Below are 22,693 nucleotides of genomic sequence, written 5' to 3'. Positions count from 1 at the left end.
AGTACAAAATAAGACATTCTGCTCATTGAAATATATCATTGAGGAAGTAAGAAAGCAGTCCACAGGCTGACAATATATTTATAACACACACAAATAACAAGATACCAGGATACAGAATATATTTCTACAAATCAATAAGAAATGCCAGAAAATTTGATTTAAAAGGGGGGAAAACACATGGACAGATACTTCATTATGACGCTACCTAAATGTATAATAAATACACAATAAAAGGTGCCCAACACCGTTTCTCATGAGGAACATACTAATTACAACTGCGGTGTGGCAGCACCATAAATCTACCAGAATTAAAAGAGGAATAAGCAGCAAGTGTTACCAGGCCTACAATGCCAGAACTGTCTCTCACAGGCCACTAGTGTGCTGTATGACCACTTTGGAAAGCTGTAAGTGTCTACCAAATCTAAAAATACACTCTATGATTCTCAGCTCCACACTTAGATATTTACATAGGAAAATAAGTACACACATTCACTCCAAAAAAGATGGACAAAATTTTTGGTAACAGCAATATTTGTAATAACTACACATAGTAGACAACTGAAATACCTTCTATAGTGAGGTAAATAAATGAACTATGAAAGATTCATACAAGAGAATATTACATCAATGAAAAGAAACCAACTAATACTATATGCAATGTCATGAATGACTCTAACAAACTCAATACTAAGGGAAAGGGCTAGATGCAAAAGAATACATATTGATTGACAACTTATGTAAATGTCAATACGGGCTGATATATCTGAGTGCCTGTTCCTATTGTGAGAAGCACAGGGTAATGACTAAGAGGGCCATGATGGGGACTTCTACAGTACTGATTATACTGATTGTCTCAATAGTCTCGGTGCTGGTTACATGGATAGGATCACTCTTAAAGTCCCCAAGTGATACATTTGTCGATAAAGCACAGTGGCTGTCACATGATAGTGTCAATTAGTGATTCATTTGTGATCTGGTTTTGTGCATGTGTATTTCAATGTAAGTTTATATTAAAATATGTACATAGAAAGATGAAATATACGTACTTTTTCCTAGTCCTAATGCTAAATACAACTGCATACTACTCTGGATATTGTATATAAAACAAACACAAAAAAACTCTGAAAAGTGGATTAAATAAAGGGGCTGAGGGATCCAAGAGACAACATGGATACTTGAGTTTTCCTTGTATTTCATATACGTGGGATTTGGAGTTAAAGAACCCAGAATCCAAAAGATGTCCACAAGCACAGGCAAAAATAGAAGCCCAGGGAAAGATTGATCTCTAATAGAAGGACCAGGAAAGGGGTAATTTAGCAATACAGAAAACCTTTAGTCAGTAACTTCTCCAGTAAAGCCACGCATCACAGAATAATTAATCTGTGTCACAGTTATTTATCTATGCCAGCAAAATCCAAGTGGAAGGTACAGAGACTTCTATTACCAGTCCACACCAAGATACCCCTTAGTTTTCTGTATCAACCACAAGATATCTGAGATTTATTTAGCTCAGAGTTCTGGAAGCTTGTAAGTCCAATATCATGGCGTTGACATCAAGTAATAACTCTCTTGCTGCACCATGATGTGGTAAAAGGTGTCATGTGGCAAGGCAGAGCAAGTTTGACAGAGAGCTCACTATTCAAATGAACCCAGTCCCCTCAATTACCCTTTGATCCATTAATTCACAACAGATTAACCTGTTCATGAAGACAGACCCCTTATAATTTAATAATCCCCCACCAGTCCCACTTCTTTATGCTATTAACATGAATTTGGAGATTATATTTCTAACAAATGACTCTGAGGGAACACATTTGGACCATACAGTCTTCCACTCGTTGGTTAGGGTGGAGGGGTTTCAGAGCCAGGAATTTCATTTCTATGGGGTCTCCCACCTACAGTGTTAGCAGAGACCATTTGGAAGTCTGGACTTCCATCACTATTCCAAAAGACTTTGATAAAGGTAGAAGAGTAATTCAATAGAGAAATGCAGCCTTTCCAACAAATGCTGCTGCAGCACCTGGCCATCTGGACTTTTCTAGAGGAAAAATGTCCTACAACTAGAGTTTTGCAACTCACAAAAAATTAACTCAAAATGGCCCATGGACATTTGTAAAAATATAAGACTATTTTTTAAAATCTTTAGAAAAACATAGGAGAAAATCTTTGGGACTTGGAGTTTAATAGTGAATTTTTAGACATCAACATATCGTAAGAGGAAAAAATAGTAAAGTTGGGCTTCATTGGAATAGAAAGCTTTTACTCTGCAAAATACCTTGCTAGGCAGCTGAAAAGACAGCTGCAAGGTGGGAGAAAATATTTGCAAATCATATAGTTGACAGAAGAGTAGTATCCAGAACATAAACTATACTCAATACTCAAAACCAACCAAAAATCCAGTTAAAAATAGACAAAAGATAAGAACAAACATTTCACCTAAGGCTATAAAGATGGCAAATAAGCACATGAAAAGATTTTAAACATTGTTAACCATTAGAGAAATGTAGATTAAAATTTCAATAACATATATTATGTATCTCCCAGGATGGCTTAAAACATAAATTACAATATCACCAAATTCTGGTGAGGGTTGGGAGAGACTGATCACCCATATGTTTCTTTCTGGATAGAGCATAAAGTGGAAGAGCCACTCTGGGAAAGTTTGTGAATTTCTTTACAAAACAAACAAGCATGTGTATGACTCAACATTATCCTCGAGAAATAAATATTCATGTTCACATAAAAATCTATATGTGAAGGTTTATAGCAGCTTTATTTGCAATGGTCCCAAACTGAAAGTAATCCAGATGTTCTCCATAGGGGGATGATTAAACAAATTGCTTCATTCATACAATGGAACACTACTTTTACTGCTGTAAAAGGGAATGAACTAGTGATACAAAGAGTAGTTTAATGGATCTCCATTAAACTATGCTGTGTGAGGAAAGTCAACTCCAAAAGATCACTTGCTGTGTAATTCACTGAAACTCTGGAGATGACAAGTCTGTGTAAATGAATCAAGGATTAGTGGCTGGCATAGGTTAGAAGGGGTGGGTTGGGGTGGGCGGAAAGTGAGTGTAGCTATAAGAGGGGGAATAGACAGGTTCCTTGTGGCGGTGAAAATGTTCTGTTGCCTTGACTGTTTTGATACCAGGTTATGCTATTTAACTCCATTATATGTGGTCTTGCAAGATATTACAGTTAGGGAAAACCAGATGAAGGACACACAGGGTAGGTTTTATTTCTTACAACTGTTGGCGAATCTACTATAATCTCAAAATAAAAAGCTGAGCTTTAACAAATTATGTATATAAATAGCAAAAGACAAAGAATACCTAAGATCATCATGAACAAAATGAAAAACCAGTGGAGATGTAGATGGCTACTATCTTTAGAAAACTGTTTCTCATGAACACTTGATTCTATTCCATGATTTATTTCCTGGGTATAGATCTTAGGAAAAAAGGATGCACATAGTAGTGGTACTCTAATAGCAAAAATAAAGCTGAGTAGCTTTTCTAATGTTAACTGCCTGGTTTTGCTAATGTACTGTGGTTACATAAGATGTTTCCATGGGGCAGCAGGGGAGTGATGTACAGAAAATTCCTGGACTACTTTTTGCCACCTCTATGTGGATCTAAAATTATTTCACTTAAAAACCTGGACACTTTATTGAAAATAATTTTAGGAATTGGGGCAGACAGTGAAATACTGTACTAAGCAAGTGGAAAGGAAGGAATTGCTGTTATATGTGTTAACAGAAGAATCTCAGGAACATAATGTGATGAAAAGTACAAGTCGTAGAACAGAAAATATAGCTTGATACTTTACATAAAATTTAAAACATTCAAAAGAAAGCACATTACTAAAGTACACATCCAAATGTTTCAAAACTCAAAGAAAAGTCAGGATGCTGGATATACAAGTTGGGGAGAAAGGAAGAAGAAGAAAAATTGGGGGTGTGGCTCAGGAATATTGTAATTTTTCCAGCTGGATGGAGAACAAATAGGCAGTCACAATGAGGTAGTTTTTTTTTTTAATAATTTCTGTATGTGTGCACAGATCGCTCAAAATAATATAGTGAATGGTGAATGTTTCAGAATAATCCCTCTCAAAATGCTTCTCCTCACTTTGAAAACACTTATCCTGTCATGCCTACCACTTTCTGAAGCAGTCTGGAAGCCCTCTTTCATGAATGACTTTATAGGGTGTGAAGAAAATTATGGTCAATGCCGCTGCTGAGCACCATCTAACAGAAAGACAGGCTCCTCAAACAGGACAGTGTGCCCTCACTCACCTAATTCACGGCACCTGGCACAGTGAGACTTCTGGTTCTTCCCCAAAGCTATAATGACTATGCAAAGTAAACCTTTTAAATTGCTTCAGGACACTGTAGCAGCTAGGACAGAGTAGCTAAAGACACCCACAAAAGGAGGTTTCCAGAAGTGCTTACAAAGTGAGAACAATGGGACAAACCTGTTAGAAATGAGAGGAGGTACTTTGGAGGGGATTAATGGCAATGTGTCTTTTACTGTAACACATTTTTAAAAATTTAAACACACTGTTTTTTATCAGACCTCGGGGTACACACTTCATAAAATGTTTTACAGGATTTTAAAAGATGGAATACAAAGATGTTATGTGGAAGAAATTTTTTCTAGTGAGGTTGCCGAAGTGGTCACATTTTCTACCCCTCACTAAAAGCCTGGGTGCTCTATGGCAGGATACAGGCAGGTCCAAAATAAGGAGGCACAGCAATGGTAGACAGGACAGAGCAGATATGGAGTCTCTGAGGTTCTAATTCCCACAACATCATGCCCACATCGTGTGACATGGGTACTTCCCCAGCTCACAAGCCAGCCCAGAAGTTGGATTGGTTTTTTAAATTTGAACAAGAAAAATCTTGACAGAGTCCTGCAAGGCATCCTGGTCCATGGTCAGCCCAGGTGGAGATAGCACATTGGCTGATTAGGGATGCTTAGAGTGCCCACACTCCGTCCCTCCACCCCATGCTGCTCTAGGCTCAGAGTGGGCTCCTTTGGCTATTTGTCTTGCCGCATGACCTCCTAAGGACAGCATGAGAGGGTGTGGGGAGGTGGGACCAGATGTTGTTACAAGGCCGGGTTAAAGGAGCACTGCCTGGTTGGATTCCTAGACCAGTGGCTTCCCTGGCCCTTCTCCGAAGGGACCATTTCCTGAGGCAGGAAAGGCAAGCTTCCTCTAGCCCTATATTGGAAGTGCTTTCGTAAGACAGCAGAGATGGGATGGAAAGCAGGAAGATAATCCTGAAGCTGGTGACTCCCAGTCAAGCTGATATCCCAGGACCATGACCTACAAACCCCTGGGGCTCCAAACCAAAGGGAATTGTGAGCATGGAACAGTTGTTTTGATCTGGGTTCTAGACATGTCCTCGAGAACGCAACAACTATCTCTTAAGCTCTGAGCTAGGGTCTTAGGGGTCAGTGGTGGAGTCTCATGTTGCTTTCCATGGCACCTGCTGCCAGTAGTTGAATAAGCAACAGCAGAGAGACGCAGGGTGCCAACAAGCTTTCACAAGTCCTGTAAGTCCAAAGAGAGTGACAAATACCCACTGGAAATGTGCAGATGAAGGCTGCATCCTCTTTTCACTCTCTATGTAACATACGTAATATGGTCCAGACCTGCTGATGATAATCCCAAGTTAAATATTCATGAAAGAGTCACAGCAGAACAAGACCACAGGATGGCAGGAGAGGACGAGGCAGCTTGGTAAAATCTCCTTTAACCAGGCTGTTGAGGGATTGAACTGACCTGGAATGGTTGCTAATACCTGGCATCTACTCTTTGCTGTCATTCACTCACAAGGTACTGCCTGTGCTGCAATGTGCAGGCGAGTACACAGCAAAATGGGAGGTCTCTGTCGGGTCCTTGTCCAGCTATCCTTAACTGTCGGTGCAAGGAGTGGCGTTTTTCAGTCTGACAGCATGAGGGTCAAAAAGCTCAGAGCACTAGAAATAGCCGCGCTGGCACTCAGGGCATCGCTGTGCTTTCTCTGCCGTGTGCAGGTAGGAGAGAGTTAGCATAAAACGGGCCCAATAAGCAGCTGGTTTGAGGTAAGCGCCCCTATCTCGTCTCTGTGGCCCCTCACAGGGTCTGGGCCTAGCGGGAGGGAGGGCTAGACGCCACGCTGGGCGACAGTCGTGCCCCACGCCCGTCCCCGCCAGCGCCAGGTACTGGTCAACCTTCCCACCCCCAGCACAGCCCGGCTCTTCCTCGACCGCCTCCCTCCTCTCCGGGCTCGCGGACCTCTGCGCGGGCAGGGGGAGGTGCGCGAGGTGGAGGAAGGGTCAGGCTTCCCGGTTTAAAGGACCAGCAGCCAAAGTCCCCTGACAATTCCGTGCCATTTTTCCGGGTTCAAAAAGAGTAGAGTGAGGAAGACAGCGAGGCAGGGCGGCGGGAGACCGCGCGGGGGGCCTCTGGCGGCGCGGCGAGGGGGCGCTGTGGCGCCCAGGTGCGGCGCGGGGTGGGCGGGCACACACCCCAGCCCCGCAGCGCCGCAGGCCCCGCATGACATCAGAGGCTGGGGAGCGCGCAGAGCGCACGCGCCGGCGGAGAAGGCGCGGGAGGGGGCCGAGCGGCGCGGTCGGGAGAGCGCTCCTCCGCCGCGCGCGGTCCCTGCGCCCGCTCCGCCCGCTTCGCCCGCGCCTCGCTGCCCGCGCCGCGTCTCGGGCGTCCAGCGCGCGCCCCTCGCTCCGCAGCCAGCGCCGCCCTCGGGAACCTCCGCCGCGCCTTCCTCCTCCTCCTCCTCAGCCGCCGCCGCCACCGCCGGACACGCAGCCGCAGGCCGGGGCCGGGACGCAGCTGGGGAGTCAGGGACGCGCGCAGCCTGCCCTTCCCCCTCCGGCTCCCGCACCGCCGGCCGCCTCCCCTCACCCTCCTCTTCTCCCCTCCCTGCTCCTTTGCTTCCTCCTCTCCCGGCCCCGGCTGCCAGCACCATGTCCGCAGGGGGAGATTTTGGGAACCCACTGAGAAAATTCAAGTTGGTGTTCTTGGGGGAGCAGAGCGGTGAGTACCCGGCTCCATCTGTCGGCTCGGCGCCCCGTCTCCCAGGCGCGCATTCGCCCTCCCCGTGGGACCCGGGCCCTGAAAGGCCCTTCCCAAGGTGCCTGGGTGGAGGAGAGGGTTGCGAGTGGGGAGGTCCGGGTGGTCCCGCGAGGGGCTGGGCCCAAGGCCGGAGAGGGCAGACTGGGAGGTGCAGCGCCCGGGGCGGGGGCAGGGTGGGCTCGGGCGGGGACGGAGCGCAGGTGCAGCGCGGGGCAGAGGGCGGCGGCCGGCGGATCGCGGGGCTAGCGGCTCGCTCGCACTGCGGCACCGGCTGCGGGCTACAGCATTAGTGGCCGGGTGCCGGCGGGGGTGGGTAGGGGCCTGGAGACTTGCGTCCCTCTCGGGAGACAGAGGTGGGGCCGGAGTCTGACCACCCCTGCACGGCTGCGCAGGAGGGGTTCCCTGCGGACCCTGCCTGGAACCCAGAGAAAGGGCACGTGCAGGCCGGAGCAGATGGTCGCCGGGCGAGAAACCACCACTTGTCTCTTACCCAAAAAGCAGGTGCAGGCCGCGGAAAAACGGGACTCCTTCCCTTTTCCCTGGTTTAAGTCTGACCGGGTGGAAGGTTCTAGGCTTGCTGCCCTTCGCGGGTGTCCTAGCCTCCTTGGGTTTTCAGGGTGTGGATGATGACAGCGAAGGTTCCCCGAATGCCAAGTGATTTGTTGAATGATACAGGGGCCCCTAGCCTGGTGCTGGGTAGAGAAAGGCCCAGGCGACACGCCCTGCCCAGCTTCCCAGCACCCTCCAGAGAGCTACAGCGCTGCAGATTCTTCCCACCCTCACAGCCCAGCTCCCCGCCCTTCTTGGGGGAGGGGAGGTCACCGAGGAAACTGGCCAGAGCCAAGAGAGGGAGACTGAGGGCTTTTCTACTGCCCAGATGCCTCCCCAAAGAAAAGCATCCTGACATCGAGGTTGGTCCATGTAGGAAGCCCAAATTGAGGAGCAGGGACCCCTCTGACACCTGTGGGAAGGAGTGGCTTCCAGAGCATCCTCTAGGGGCTTCAGGGCACAAAGTGATACCTTCTCTAAGGGTAGGACCTCCAGCTCTGTCTCTGCAGATAGTCCTGCTCAGTAGGCTGTTTACTTGTCTACATGGGTCAAGACTAGGGAGACAGGAGGGCCTGGTGGGCTCAGACTACAGTGCGGCTGTGATGTGTGTGTGTGTGTGTGTGTGTGTGTGTGTGTGTGTGTGTGCTTGTGGGCTCCGAGGTCACATGGCTGTCTGTTGTCTATAGACGCTCCTTACCTGAGATGGAGGGTTGGAAGGAGGGATTAGAAGATGGTCCATCCCCTTGGCCCTGACATGGAAAATGGGTTTGGAACATCTGGGTTCAAGATCACCTCAGCCAGCTGCCCTTGAGTCTTGGACTCTGCTTTCCCGTTGGTAATAGATGCTAGTGTCAGGGAGCTGACATTTCCCTGTGCCTAGAAGAGATTTAGGAGTCAGTCCTAGGGGAGGGAGTATGCAGGTATCAGGCAGCCTAGAGGTGAATTCTGAGACGTGTTGCCTTAAGCCAAATGTGAGGCCTCTTGGATCTCAGTTTCTGCCTCTGCAAAATGGTAGCTTAAAGGCAGTTCCTCCTCTTCCCTGTTTCCTCATGTACCTCTAGAGCGTGTGGATCTCAGTAAACATTGGTTATATCAAGTCTAAACACATGTCCATAAAGAACACAAAGTTTGATGAAGAAAATCCAGTGAATTTAAGTGAAACCTCTGGGCTCCTTGGGAAACTGCTGGTAGGCCAAGGCCCATACAGAGCCCTGCAAACCTTGTACCTAAAACCATAGAAACAGAGCCTGAAGCCTAAAAAAAATGCCCACCCCTTGTACAAGCCTGTTTGACCTGTTCTTGGGAGGGAAGCACCAGGGAAGGAGGAACCCTTGCCTGGAGGCCTACTGTGAGTTGTTGACCTTCTTCAGGAGCAGAAATTCCAGGTCACTATTCTTCACTAGCCTGTCTTTGGGAAGTGAGATGACCTTGAACTGGGGAATCAGGAATTGGGGAGCCTTTGTGAGAGGGACTGCGGGCTCTGAGATGGCAAGATTTGGTGATCTGGTGCGGTATATTGGACCAGTAGGTTGGGAAGCAGGGTTTTGAGGCCCTCGGAACATGTCATAAGAGGGGCACTTCCATTAGTGACACTGGCTGCTGGCCACCCTGGTTCCTTCTGGTAGAGTCATAAGAGCCTGAGTAGGTCTTGTAATGCCTTGTGTCATTGGTGAGTTATTTATGGTAGGTTTTGCAGAGTTAGGTAGAGGATATATGCATCCCTGAGCCTGCTGAATGGGGAGAATTGCCGCTGCTGCCAGCTCTTCCATTTTGCCTGTGCAGCTGAACCTCTGCTGGTCCTATGCCGAGCACCCTCTGCAGCCTGTGCTGTGGAGGCAGCCTCCTGAGGTCTGGTCCTCATCCCTCCCCTGCCTTTCCCTACGTGATCTTGGAGGCCCCTCCCTTTCTGTAGAAGAGAACTGGGCCTGCTGAGCTCTGAAGAACCTTCTAGAATAGCATAGGCCTTCCCTTTTGAGCTGAGTCCCCTAGAGAGGGGTCAGTGGAAGAGAGTAGAAGGACACAGCCTCTTGTTTCCTGTGCCTGGCATTGGATTCCAAAGAGGAGTCACGGACTCAGAGGGAAGATTCCCTAAGCCAGATAGTTCCAGGTAAGCATCAGTCCTTCAAAGATTTTAGGGAACTGGTTTGAATGAGGAGAGGACCTCTAGACTGTGAGAAAGCCTCCCTCCCACGGGCAGAGTGACTGCTGTAGGGAAAACAGTCTGGCCAGTGGTGTCAGCCCAGCCTGGGATGAGATTGTGGGTAGGGCTCTGCAGGCCCTAGGTGAGGGATTTTCTTGGTGTGCAGAGTGGGAAGGGAGGCCAGGGATGTGTCTGTAATATGTAGGCTTCATCCCATTTTCCTTTCCTGAGACTTGTTTAGCTGCAAGAGGAAGATTTGATGCACACAAGGCAGACTGTCTGCTTTCCCAGGCTAAGGTCAGCAGGCTGGCCTCTCCCTCTGACCAGCTGCTTGCATTATGCATTCTGGTGTCCACTCAGTGGGAGTGGCACCCCTGTAAGTTGTGCAGTAGTGACCCCATGGACAGCTACCATTGGGTTACTTGTTTACCTACTCGTCTTTCTTCTCTCGCCCCATCTCTCTCCTCCTGCTTACATTATTGGTTTATTGTTTATTTATTTATTTAATAGGTCTCTGAGTGTGTCCTTGCCCTCATGGAACTTACTATTCACTGAGGGGCACAGACCTCTGAGGGTCTAATTATAGCAGAGGCCTGGGAGAGCTGCGATGAGGCAAGAGCAGCTGCTACAGGAAGCTGGTGGCAGGGGCATCTGCCCACCTTGGGGCAGGTGGTAAGGGCCATTTGTAGGCTTCAAGGGAGAGACGGTGCTTCTGCTCACAGCAGGCTGTGTGTCTCTGTTGGGCTGTGGGTAAGGGTTGTTGTAAGGAGCCTCTCCAGGGAACCTCTTCTGTCCACTCTGTAGAAACTGTGTGTGGCGGAGGCAGAAGAGGCCAAGGGTGACGCTCAGGAGTATGGCTTGCTGGCGCTGAGCAGGGGCTAGCCCTACCGATCTCACCTTGCTTTCCCTAAGGGTGAAGGAGCGTAAGTTGCTGCTCCTGCCTAGAAGGCTCATGCAGCCCAACCCATGACCTGAGTCCTGCCCTGCCTGAAGCCATACCCTCCGTCTCATGGAGCCCTCTTCTCTTCACCAACTCCCAGACCTGCTCATGCCTTGCAGGATTGCACACCCAACTGGCCGTGTAGTATGGAACAGCTTTGAGCATTTTTGTAAAAAGTGCTCACCTGCTGCCCCATGATCTTTTTTTTTTTTTTTTTTTTTTTTTTTGCTTCTATTAACTTAAGGTTTTAAAATGTTTATTATCCTTTTCAGGTACAGAAACCCTAGTGAATTATGCACCCAAGGACAACCCTAAGCACTTTTAGAGGACCATCTTAATCACCATTTTAACCATTCCCCCACCCTCCTGTCTGTGGGTGATTTGTGCTCACTGAATATCTTGATTTGAAAATGATGACATTACCCGGAATGGGTAAGATTTGCTGACAGCCATGAGTAGATTAAAAGTGAAAGGTGTCAAGAAGACTTTGAAATAGGATTCCTTCATCCTGGCACCTGTGGCTTTCTCAAGCCAAAGGTTCCTACCAGGAGCACGTGGGAATCTTTTTCAGAGGATTGAATCATTAAGCCTTCCTCATTCCTGAATTAGAATTCACCTCAAGGAACCTGAAGACCCACCCCTCTTCACTGTATCTTTGAAAAAAATATGGGAATTGGCTAAGCCAGCAGAGTGGGAAGGGACATGGAAGACCTGGTCCTGCCAGAACTTCCTTGGAAATCTGGAAAAAAGTCACCAACATGTTGTGTGCCTCAGTATCTGTCTTGCTTTTTGTCCTCTCAGCATGAAATGGGGGACTTTGGATGTTAGATGCACACTCAAAACCTTTGTTTTGTATTTATTTAAAGAGTCAAACTAAAATAAATGTATTAAATAATCCATCTTCCATTATTACACTGAAATACCTGAGGCAGGCTAATTTTATAAAGACTTTAGTTCACAGTTCTGGAGTATTAATCAAAAGCATTGTGGTGGCTTTAGCTCAGCTCTGGGGAGGATCTCAAAGCTGATGGTATCACAGTGGTGGGAGTACATGTAGAGTCACAGAGGTCACATTGAAAAACAGGACACCAGAGACACGGCGTCCCATCAGCCTCTGTGGAGGTACTCTACTTGGTCTAGGGATCTCCTGAGTCCTACCTCTGTTTAGGTGCCTGTTTGTTTGTTTGTTTGTTTGGTTTGATTTAGTTTGGTGCTGGTGGAACTAGGGGTTGAACCCAGAGCTTTTTCACTGAGCTACATCCCAAGCTGTTATTTTATTTTATTTCAAGACAGGGTCTTGCCAAGTCACTAAGTTGTCCCGGCTGGTGTCACTTGTGATCCTGCTGCCTCGGCCTCTTAAAGAGCAGGAATTACAGGCATGCATTCATACGTCCAGCTTAGGTTCTACCTTTTAAATACACCACCATGGCACTGAGGACCAAGCCTCTAACACTAAACCTCTGGAGGAGGGATTCTGTTGAAACCATAGCCATGAAAATTAACCTGTATTTACCATAAAAGGAAATAGCAACCTCAATTCCAATGGTAGATATGAGAGAACTTGCCAGAAGAAAAAAAAAGAAACTGTTGGAAATATCCTGTAATAGTACATTGCCATCTTTTCCCCTATTAATATTAGTGTGTCCTATCTAGACTTAAGGGTCCCCTTGCTTTCCCACCTTGTGTCTTCCACTGCTGCTGAATGTGCAGGGTTACCTGGTCTCAATTATGAGTAATTTAGAGGTTTGTTGGACAAAACCATTGAGGAGTGTGAGAGAAGGTGAAGTAGAATAGACATCAGGTACACCACGGGAGTAACCGCACTGGGGCTTTCTCAGCCATCTGCCTGTCTGCGATCCTTTTCCATTTCTCACCATGGAGAAGAAGAGATGGGGGCCGCTCTAGGTGGAGGTTGCCAGGGAGAAGTACCAGATGCGCCCTGAGATGGGCAGCTCTTTTGTTAGAGCCCAGGAGACAGGCTGCCAGAGAAGTGGGGCTCTAGGCAGGCCTGGGGACTTGAAGCCCCAAGGGGACTGGGAATGGCAGACTACTCTTTATTTCCTGGAGCCAGGGAAGGGAAAGATGAAGATTCTCTCCAAACATCTCCCAAGGGGGAGCTTTATTATGTCTCGGGGCTTGAAATTTCCAATTCCTTTCATCATTTCCATAGCTTTGCCCTAAACTAAGTGGCTCTTTTTAAAAAGCAAATATTCACTGCTATAAATACTTTATCATCTCAGTAAAGTGGATGATTTTTAGTGGAAGAGCATATTTATCGTGATGTGTTGGTACCTAGACCAGTGGGAACTCAAGTAACTGGACCTGTATGTTTCGGCCTGGCGCTGCCTGACCTTTGGGGATTCACGTACCCAAGGGACAGGCCTGGTTTCTAGAGCACAGATGATAGTTCATCCTTGAGGGCAGAAAAGAGCTTTTCAAGCAAAAATACTTCTGAGAAATGCATTAAAAAGCAGCAGCAGCCTGTGACCTTCCTTTGGTTAACCTCAGGTAGCATAGTGTACCTTGAATATATGCCCCAGGGCTCCAAGGACACTCTTGTGTCTTCACACCTACCAGGCTACTGACATGGGGTTTTGTTGATTAGGAAGCAGAGACTTGGGGAGAGCTGGCCCTGCCCAAAGACTTACTGGTAATGTGGCGGAATTAGAATTCAGACCAGGTCACTGTGAGGAACACAGTGAACGGGGAGGTCCCATGCCTCCACGGCAGACTCAGGCCCAGGGGTGGAGCGAACGGAACAGAGAACACTGAGGTCTTCCTGGACATGAGGTCTGCCGTAAGTGACTGGGGCAGTGTCTGTACCAAGTTCCTTGCTGAAGAGGAACCAGTGGATCGCAGGGAGGAGGGCACAGGGTCTGATAGAAGGGGCATTGCGTGACAGGCTCTGTTCTTCTACAGAGTGACTGCTTATCTAGGTGGTTTGAAATTAAGTTGATAGAAAGTTGGCCTTCAGCTCGCTGTGGCAGAGGAGAGATGTTACCCAGGTTCGGTCTGAGAAATAGTCGTAGAGGTGAAAATAAGCAGTCAGCCAAGCCACTGCTTTGTAGCTCCTGTGAGGTAAACCTTCTGTGGCCATATCCTCCCATCATGCCTGGAGATACCAGTGTCCTGGAGACCCTGACTCTGTCCTAGGTCTGCCACTGGCTGCTGTGTGTTGGATAAGTCCTAACGTATCTTTGGCTTTTTTGATACGCTCCCCAAAGGTGACTGGACAGGTGTCCTCTTGGACCATTGAAGCTCTAACTCTAACCTATAATTCAGTGCCAGCTCTGAACATGATGCCAAACTTGTAGCCTGGAGGTGGGCAGAGGGGCATCAGAAGCTTTGCCTTCTGCTTTCCCTAGAACTGGTCGGACCCCTCGTGCCAAGACTTCTCCAGCCTACCTGTTCTCCTGGGAGGAATTCTTGGTCGTCTGCACCTGGGGCCCAGGCTTCCCCACTGTCCCTTGGCTCCTCTCTCCTCCTATGTGGTTGGTCTGAGTTGCTAGGCAACAGGAACAGGCCTGTCCTGTATATTCTGCTGCCAGAAGGTGCTTCTTCCATACAAAGGAACTGAGATGAAGATAGCAGGACAGGTGACAGCTCCCAGGTGATCCTTGCCCAAGATGCTTCGGCACATGGTTAGATGGTAATCAGGGAGGGCAGAAAAGAGACAGAGAGCAAGAGAGGTTTCAGTGCTCTTCTAGGCCAGGCAAGGCCTAGAGACCTCACTCCTGCTCTAACCCTGTGTTAAGAGAAAGAGAAATAGGGGTGCATCTGACCATCTCTGTAAAGGAGCTGCCATCTATATAGCTGCAGGACACTGCAAGCAGGGCTGCTCGTCCTATGTTATAGCTAGAGAAAGCAAGGTTCTGAGAAGAGCAGGAGGGTTTCACACACAGCAGGACTCAGAATCGCCTATTGCTGAGCAGGGAAGTAGCCTGGGTCTCTGACTTCCTGGTCTGGATTTTCTTCCTGTTCCCTGTCACTCCTCAGAGGTAGGAAGTGGGACAGCCTTACTGCCTCACTTCCCCAGGGCCTCCAGAGCTACGCATGGGAAGAGCACCTTATCCTGGGGGACTGCAGAGGCTTTTTCATGGGTGATGCTATGGCTTCTGACACGTAGAGTGTTCAGATCATTACTTGGCACAAGGTAGGCAAGAAGCCTCAGTCATTATGAATGTGAATATTATGAACACCAGCAAGTCTATGAGCATGCTCATCTTAGGGTATCAGAGAACTGGCTTTCCAGAGGAGGCACGGTGAGCAGGAATTCACCAGGAGGCAAGGAGAGACACTGTTGGAGGGCCTTGCTGTGTCGGGGCAGTGAAGGGCTTGCGGCTCCGAAGGAACTGGGTGTAGCTCACGGTGGCTGAATCCTGGTGTATGTATGTTGGGGACAGTGGCAGAAAATATAGACAAGCCCACAGATGTCTGCACGGCCAGGCCCTGGAGGCCCTCACTTCCCCATGCAAATGTCTAGGTCTTCTCAGGGTGACTTTGAAGAAGAAAGGACCTGCTTATGGATTAGAAGGATATGATCCCAGCAGAGATCCAGGTAGCTGAGGTAAGGCTGGGAACTTGCACAAAATGGCATTCAGAGCAGGACTTGTGAGAGTGTAAACTAACTGCCTGCCATCTTTAACCGGCTCTGCTGAGGAGGCACACTTTCTCAATTTCTTCTCTGTAGCATGAGGCTCCAGGAGCAGTGAAGGTTGTAAGGAGAGCTTACTGTAACCTGGACAACTCCTGTTGTCCAGGAGCAAGCTGTGAATCAGCCACTGCAAGTCAGGTCCTGATTCCTGGTCTGCTACAAGGTTTTCTTCCTGTGGTGTGCGAACCTGCACTTCCTAGGTCTCATTTTCCCTCTCATCATATGTGGGCCTGGACCAGATGTTCTCTAGGACCTTCTCTGTGGTGTGGTATTCTGAGGCCACTTTGATTTGTGAGCATTCTAGAAGCCATGCTTCCATGCCGCCGTGGATTTACTCCCTGCCGATCCGTGGCCACTCCTGTGTCACATGTTTCTAATGGGGCTTTGGGAGGTACATAGTCCTGTCCTGGAGACACCAGTAAGCCTTGTAAATTCGAGTTAGTGGCAAGGACAGAAATAAAAATAACAGCCTCTAAGACTGTGCTCTCTATTATACACTTGAAGAGATAGCATCTTGCTGTGACCATGGTGCTGTCACAATGGGCAGGTGGCCCTTCTTCTGTGGTTTCCATTTCATCTGATGAGATCATCTTCATAGTCCTCTATGGGTACACCATCAGTAGGAGTGCTTTTGAGAAGGGCAGCTTAGGTTCTGGTTAATATCTCCTTGGCCTGGTGCCCAGGTGTCCAAGTCCAGAGGACAGATCCTCGTTTCTTTCCCTACCCTGGCCCCTGATGTGTGATCAAAAATCCCCTGTGGCTCACCAGAGCTGGTGGAACAGTGGTCTTCCTGCCTGTGTCTATTCACAGGCCCAGGATCTTTGAGATGTAGAGTGTATTTCCCTTCCTAGAGATAATGGTCCTCCCCTCTAAACATCACCAGGAAGGTCATCTCTGCTCTCCAGTGAATCCTCCACAGGCGACATTGAGTCCATTCAGAGGGCAGGAGGACCAATGTTTTCATTGACTAGGTAGGTTTGAAAGTTCCACTGTCCCTCTTGTGTTCCCTTCTCCAGCGGGCTCTGGGGAGCAGAGGCTGGGCTTGTTCCCATCTCTTCCTTGGCACCCAGTGATGAGCAGGTTGTGGGATGGTCCACAGGAGTATGGGCAGAGAAGCTGGGGCCAGCAGAACGAGCAGCAGTGGCAGCAGCAGCGGCAGCAACAGCCCCCTGCACTCAGGGAGACAGTGGAGCATCCTGGGTTTGCCAGTTGGCATCATGGCCTACAGTCCAGGGGTTCCTCTGAGAACTACATCAGCCTGTGGCCTGGAGACCTTCTTTTACCTTCCTTAGTGAGCATCATCTCGTGGTCACCCCCAGGCTGTATCCTTAGGGTTGGAAGCTCCCAAGTTCCCCTGACAGATATCTGGGAAACCCAAGCCATATCTCTCAGCACTCTTTGTCCAGTTTTGCTGCCTTTCTGTTTCTGTTACTGAAGCTGTTAACAGCCAAACCAGCAGCACTTACTCTTGGGAAAAAAGGATGAGCATTTCCATTGGTTAAATTTCCATTGCTTCAGTTAAATAAGCTACCAAATGGTGTTAACACCAGCTTTGTCAAAAGGTGATCAGGGAGTACGAATTTAGCATGTTCTTCCTCCTGTACAGTGTGCATGTGCTCACTGTGAATTAGTTTGTTCTGATGCCAGTGTGAGCATTCAGATGTGGACGTAATTGCAGAGCCTGGCTGCTGGGCCAATCCTCAAACCAGGAGACATGGTGCATTTTCTGTCCAGTGTATTGTGGCTGCCCTGGGAAGCTGTGTCACTGAGTGTGTGCTGTGGATGGGGTCTTTGAGTTGCAGGTGGAGAGTGACTACCACCAGTATCGGTTGGTGCCAGTCTTCCTTTGGGTCCTGCATCTGTTTGAAGCTACCAGGAGTGTTTGAAGAGACCCAGTGCGGCAGAGAGGATGTGGACCGTTCATGGCCTGACTGCGGGGAGGAGCTCTGCCCATGTCCATATCCCTCCTCTTGCCCTTGGAGCCATTTTCTCCCATTGCAGATCTGCTAGCCATGACCTCAGCGCTGTTTGTTTCACCTTCATTTGTGAGAGGTTTTTGCTGGGAATGGAATTCCATTTTGGTAATATTTTTATTGTATTACTTCAGAGATTCATTTAGGGAGGGGTTTGCATAGTTTCAGACAGGATAGCAGTGACTTCTCTCTTTATGTTTTCTTGGATCTGTGATCCACTACATTGTTTTTATTTTTGTTTAAGTAGTCCATTGTCTTCTAAGAGGCTCCCCACATCCCCTCCATGCTGAGGATGGAATTCAGGGCCTTGAGCCTGCAAAGCAAGCACTCTGAGCTATACCCCAACCCCCTGAGAGACTTAATACTTTAAATAAAGTTTTACTTATTCGTCCATATAGGGCCCATGTTTGCCATTCCTGTGTGTAAATTTATACTTCCATCTGACATCATTTCACTTTTTCCTGCATGGTGTATCACTTCATTACCCTGTGGCTTGCTGGTGTCTTGATCATTTATTCTTACTATTTTTTCACTGTTCCATTTTAGATAGTTTTATGACTGTGTTTTCAAGTTCATTGATCTTTTCTTTTACAATGTCTAAATCATCTGTGGCACTGTAGTTTTCACTTCTGCAAGTTCGATTTGTCTCTTTAAAAATAAGCAAAATCTATCTTAACATTTTAAACGTGGAATGCAGTTACAGTTACTGTTTAATAGTGGTATCTGCTGATTCTGACAGCTATCAATTTTAGTTGATTATTTTTCCCCTCTTTGTGGATCTGTTGCTTCTTTGCATGCCTATTAGTTTTTTATTGGATGCCAGACCTAGTAAGTTTTGCTGTATTGTATTCCTCTAAATATTCTGGAGGTTTTTTAGTTGGGCAGTGCTCAGTGTGCGGCTGATTGTGACCCAGTGGTGGCACAGCCCTTCTGACGACTCCCGCTGTCCCACTAGTGATGAGGTGTTCCTCTCTAGCTGGTGAGGATGGCATTGTCTCCAGCCCTGTGTGGTCATCTGAGTGGTCATTTCTCGGGCTCCACTGGTTCCCTCACATACTGCCTTCTCATGCTCAGCTGAAGACTTGGGGGAGTCCCTTGACCCTCAGGTCTCTGGGCATTTTGGTCTTCTATGGTGCGCTTGTCTCATGGGCTCTAATTTCTTTGCCTCCTGCACACTCTCACCTCCATGTCCTCAAGCCAGGAGGTCCACTAGGTGCCCCCTGGTTCCCCGTCTGTGTGCTGTGGCCTAGAGCTTCTGAAAGTAGTCATCTCACCTTTTTCTTCGCCTCTCTAGTTTGCATTGTTCTGCATATTTGCCCATTTTTTTTAATTGTTTGCAGTGAGAGGATACATCTGGTCTCTATACTCCATCTTGATCAGAAGTTAGAGTCTCAGGACCTTAATTTCACACACTTCATGTGTTTGTAGGTTCACAGGCCTAAGTCCATATTTCTGAACTTTGACTTGGGCAGGTATTGTTGCATGGTCTGGTTGGTCAGTCTTGATTTTGATCAATACTATATATTTAGTGGCCATACAGTTTCCGCACTCCAGACTCTTTGGGAACCCTCTCCTGCCCAGCCGTTATAAATAGCTTGGTGTTAGCAATGGTTTTATCTCATGATAGGCCCTCTTCTTCTGCCATCTCACTTCTGCTGTTTCGGTTACCTGCAGTGAGTATAGTACAGTAAGGCATGGGGGCATGTTCATACAACTTCTATTGTTATAGTATAATTGTTTTTAATCTCTTGCTAATTTAGAAACTAAGTATTATTATAGCTATATGTATATAGCTAAAACAGTACATAGGACTCAGTACTACCCATGCTTTCAAGAATCTACTTAGGCTCTTGGAAGAGACCCTTTGTGGATTGAGGGGGAATACGGTACTATAAATTTTATTTGTTTGTTTGTTTTGTGGTACTGGGGATTGAACTCAGGATCTTACACTTGCCAGGCAAGTACTTTACCACTGCACCATACCCTCAGTCCCATATTGTGAATCTTATAACAGCTCATGCTATTTTTTACACTTTGACCACAGGAAACTCAGGCAGATTCTTTGTCTGGGGAGGATGTTGCAAAATGTATTTCTACAAACAAACTTTTTCTCCAATATTCTCTTTTGAGCTTACCTGACCTTTACCATATAGAATTCATAGTTGTAAACAGTCTCACTGTCTAGCTGCTTTGAGCAGACAATGAATGTATTATAAGAATGATTGGGCAGTTCACAGGGTGAGTCCCTAAGACAGTGATGGTAAATCTTTTTTCAGTAATACAGATAGTTGGCTACAAAATATGTGCCATACATTTGCCATCACTGTCCTAGGAAATCAAAGAACCAGGCTTGGAGCAGCAGCCTGAGTCCAACAAGATGGGTCCAGGGAAAAACGCAGTTCTATGCTGAGCGCTGGCATGGGCTAAAGACAGCGCTGCTGCGTGGCTGCATACAGATACAGAATCCAGAGGCAAATTCGCTGTCTCATGTCTGGTGGAGTCTTGTGAGAGCACCGATGGGAGGAGCCTAGCTCCTGCATGTGGAAGGGAGGCTCCTACACCCTGCAAGTGGGTTCTGACCTCCCCAAACAGAGTGCAGGCATTCAAAAGACTGATAAGTAGCTACTGCCTTATGGTACTGTTTTAAACAGTTATGTATCTGAATTTTAGTTTCATGACCAATCAGTAATCATTTCTTGTGGGGGTTACCCAGGCAGTTGAGTAAGGGCAGATGCTCCTTGCACACAGCAGTCAGAGCGTAGAGAGCACAGTGCTTCCTCCCTGCCAGTACAGAGTGGGGCACAGCCCCCTCCTTGGGCTGAGGCTGGGTAAAAGGGAACGTGGGCGTGTTGTGAAGTGACTGAGGTTTAGTGAGGCTTAAGGGTCAGAAGATTCTGCCTGCAGGGGAGAAGGAATCCCTCTCTTGGTACGGTTTATCTAGCAACACTTCAGGCTTGGGAAACATCTACCACCAGCCTGGCGAGCACTTGGGTAGAAGCAGAGTTTGAAGAGCTTCAAGCTCAACCTGTGCACTCAGTTGGAGCCAAGGTGTACATCGGTGGGCACATATCCTCTCATTGTCTTGTCCTTTGACAGGCAGCTCTGGGTACTCCTCTGCCTGGACCCTGGGGATTGACTGGCTCATAGCTCTCAGGCAGGGTGCCTTCCTTAGCCCACACTAGCCCTCTGACATCTGTGTAGCATGCCCCAGGGCTTTGATGTGTGTTCCTACTCTGCAGTGCAGCCTGCCTCTTCATCCTAGTGGTCTGTAGATGAGCCCCATGGTCTGCTGCCACAAACAGAGCTTGTTCCAGGTGACACTTCTCTTCCTAAATTCTCAGCAGTCTGGTGTTCCTGTTCTTTCTGTCTCCAAAGAACCAAGATCTTTGTCATTAATCGAGTTCTTGCCTGCCATTTCCTGGTCCCAATTTAGTTTCTTCCTCACTTTCATGTGAGAGAACTTGGAGCCAGGGGTTCCAGATTATTTCCTGACCTTGAACTGGGAAGGCGTCAGGATTCAAGAGCCCTTGCTGGTCCTAGTGTGACTTTGAAGTTGGATTTGACTTTTTCCTTCAGCACTTGTTAGAAGCAGGGAGTTGGAGGCACCATCTGGGCGATGTATCCGAAGTCATTAGTCTACACAGCAGGCCTGGCCATAGCAGGTAGGGAAACAGATCGACCCACTGTCCTGAGGAAATCTTGGGTCAGATGTGGCTGGGCAGAGGTGATTTGCAGTCTCCTGAGAGCACTCGGGGCTGGGGACTTTCGGAGGGGAGGACAGGAAGTGGGAAATTTCAAGTTCTCTGTGTAGTATAAGAGTATATGAACTGTAGTCCCTGAGCCATATTTCAGTCTCCAGCATTTTCTCATCTTGTTTACAAGTTTGTGCCCCAGTAACTGTGCTTCTATGAGTTCTACTTTTTTAGATTCCAGACATAATTGAGATTATGCAATATTTGTCTGTGTCTAGTAACATAAATTTTAAGTATTTGTACCACAGAAAAGGATAACTATGAGATCATGAGTTTCAGTTTGTAGTACCCTTTCACCATGTGTCTCTTTTTTCCTTTTTTTTTTTTTGGTGGTACTAGGGGGTTGAACCTAGTGGTGGGCTATCAATGACATACATCTCAAACCTTTTAAAAAGCTTTCAACAGAATTTTTTTTCTGTTTTCAGATAGGGTCTTGCTAAGTTGGCCAGGTTGGGATTATGGGATCCTGCTACCTCAGCCTCCCAGAGGGCTGGGATTGTTAGCATGTACCTCCACACCTACATATGTGTGTATCTTGAAACTTTACACTGTGTATCCTAAATATGTATAATTTTTTATTTATCAGTTATACCTCAGTAAACCTGACAATGGGGGGTTGAAAAATGTAATGGAGAGATAAAGAGGAAAACCAAGGAGAGCAAACCACACAAAGCATCTATCTGTGGTAGCCAGAGTGCTGGCTGGACCCTGAGGAGAGGCTGCTCACAGTCCAGCCCCGCTGGCCACTTGTTTCCCTGGAACTCACCTCTTTCTGCTGATGGGGAGCCTCTGGGAGAAGAAGCAGGAAGGCCAGGGTGTTAATGTAGCAAGGAGAACTGAGGTAGAACCTTTCAGTCCCTAGCCAGGTCACCATGTGGAGCCCCAGCAAGCTGTTGTGTCTCTGAGAAAGACACCTAAAGGATTGCCTGTCCTGAGAGCATGCTCATCTGCAGTCTTGGGTTTCCTGGTCCCAGGGACCTTTACCTTGTTTCTCCCCTCCTCTGCACTCATCCTTTCTCTGGTTGAAGCATGCACTAGTATGTTCACGAGATTCTTTAGGACCCAGTGGTCCTGCTCTTTCTTGCTCTGATGGAAAGACTGAGGCCCTGAAACAATTGTGGGTTACACGGTCCATAACAGTCAGGGGTGGATATGAGGCCAGAGCTTCCTCAGCACCCCCAGGATCTTCCTTTCCTGGAAGGCAGGGGCCAGGGAGAGGGTGGGGGCCTCTATAGCCCTGACTCAGGCAGGCTTCCAAGGTCCCTGGGCATGGATACAGGAGCCGGGGTGGATGGGGGCTGGTGAAGCAGGAGTACCCAGTGGGGAAGCAACAGAGGCAGACATGTCTGCTCTCAACCAGTGGAGGAAAATGGTCTGGGGCCTGACCAGCCTGTCCTGACCCAGTCTCCTGCCTTCTTCCCCTCTTCCATCTCTTCACTGGATTCTTGGGTAAGGCACAGGCGGCTGTGCGTTCTCTGGCAGAGGGAATTAACACACTTAATTAAAGTGTCCAATGAAGAGCTTTGCATATTGCTTAATTACTGTCTGAGTCTTCAGGGGGATGGTTTGAAATGAGATTTTTTTCTTACCTGTTTCCTCATT

The 22,693-nt window shown here is 47.7% G+C and overlaps 1 protein-coding gene across 2 annotated transcripts in view; it reads left to right on the top strand.

Moving 5' to 3' along the window:
- The first annotated feature begins 5,780 nt into the window (after positions 1-5,780).
- Positions 5,781-22,693, top strand: part of Rab6b (RAB6B, member RAS oncogene family) — a 56,435-nt gene continuing 39,522 nt past the window's right edge. Inside the window, exon 1 of one of the 2 annotated variants that reach the window (XM_023560226.2) lies at positions 5,781-5,844. In XM_023560226.2, coding sequence (XP_023415994.1) covers positions 5,796-5,844 — 49 coding nt within the window. In that variant the 5' untranslated portion in view covers positions 5,781-5,795. Of the gene's footprint in view, positions 5,845-6,608; positions 7,045-22,693 lie in introns of those variants that run through there. The other variant, XM_003476730.5, reaches the window with a different exon arrangement.

Source organism: Cavia porcellus, unplaced genomic scaffold (assembly GCF_034190915.1).
Source record: "Cavia porcellus strain 051 isolate PalLab524CR breed Dunkin Hartley unplaced genomic scaffold, mCavPor4.1 scaffold_5, whole genome shotgun sequence".
NCBI classification, from domain to species: Eukaryota; Metazoa; Chordata; class Mammalia; order Rodentia; family Caviidae; genus Cavia; species Cavia porcellus.
This window is presented reverse-complemented; position numbering and strand designations above follow the sequence as displayed.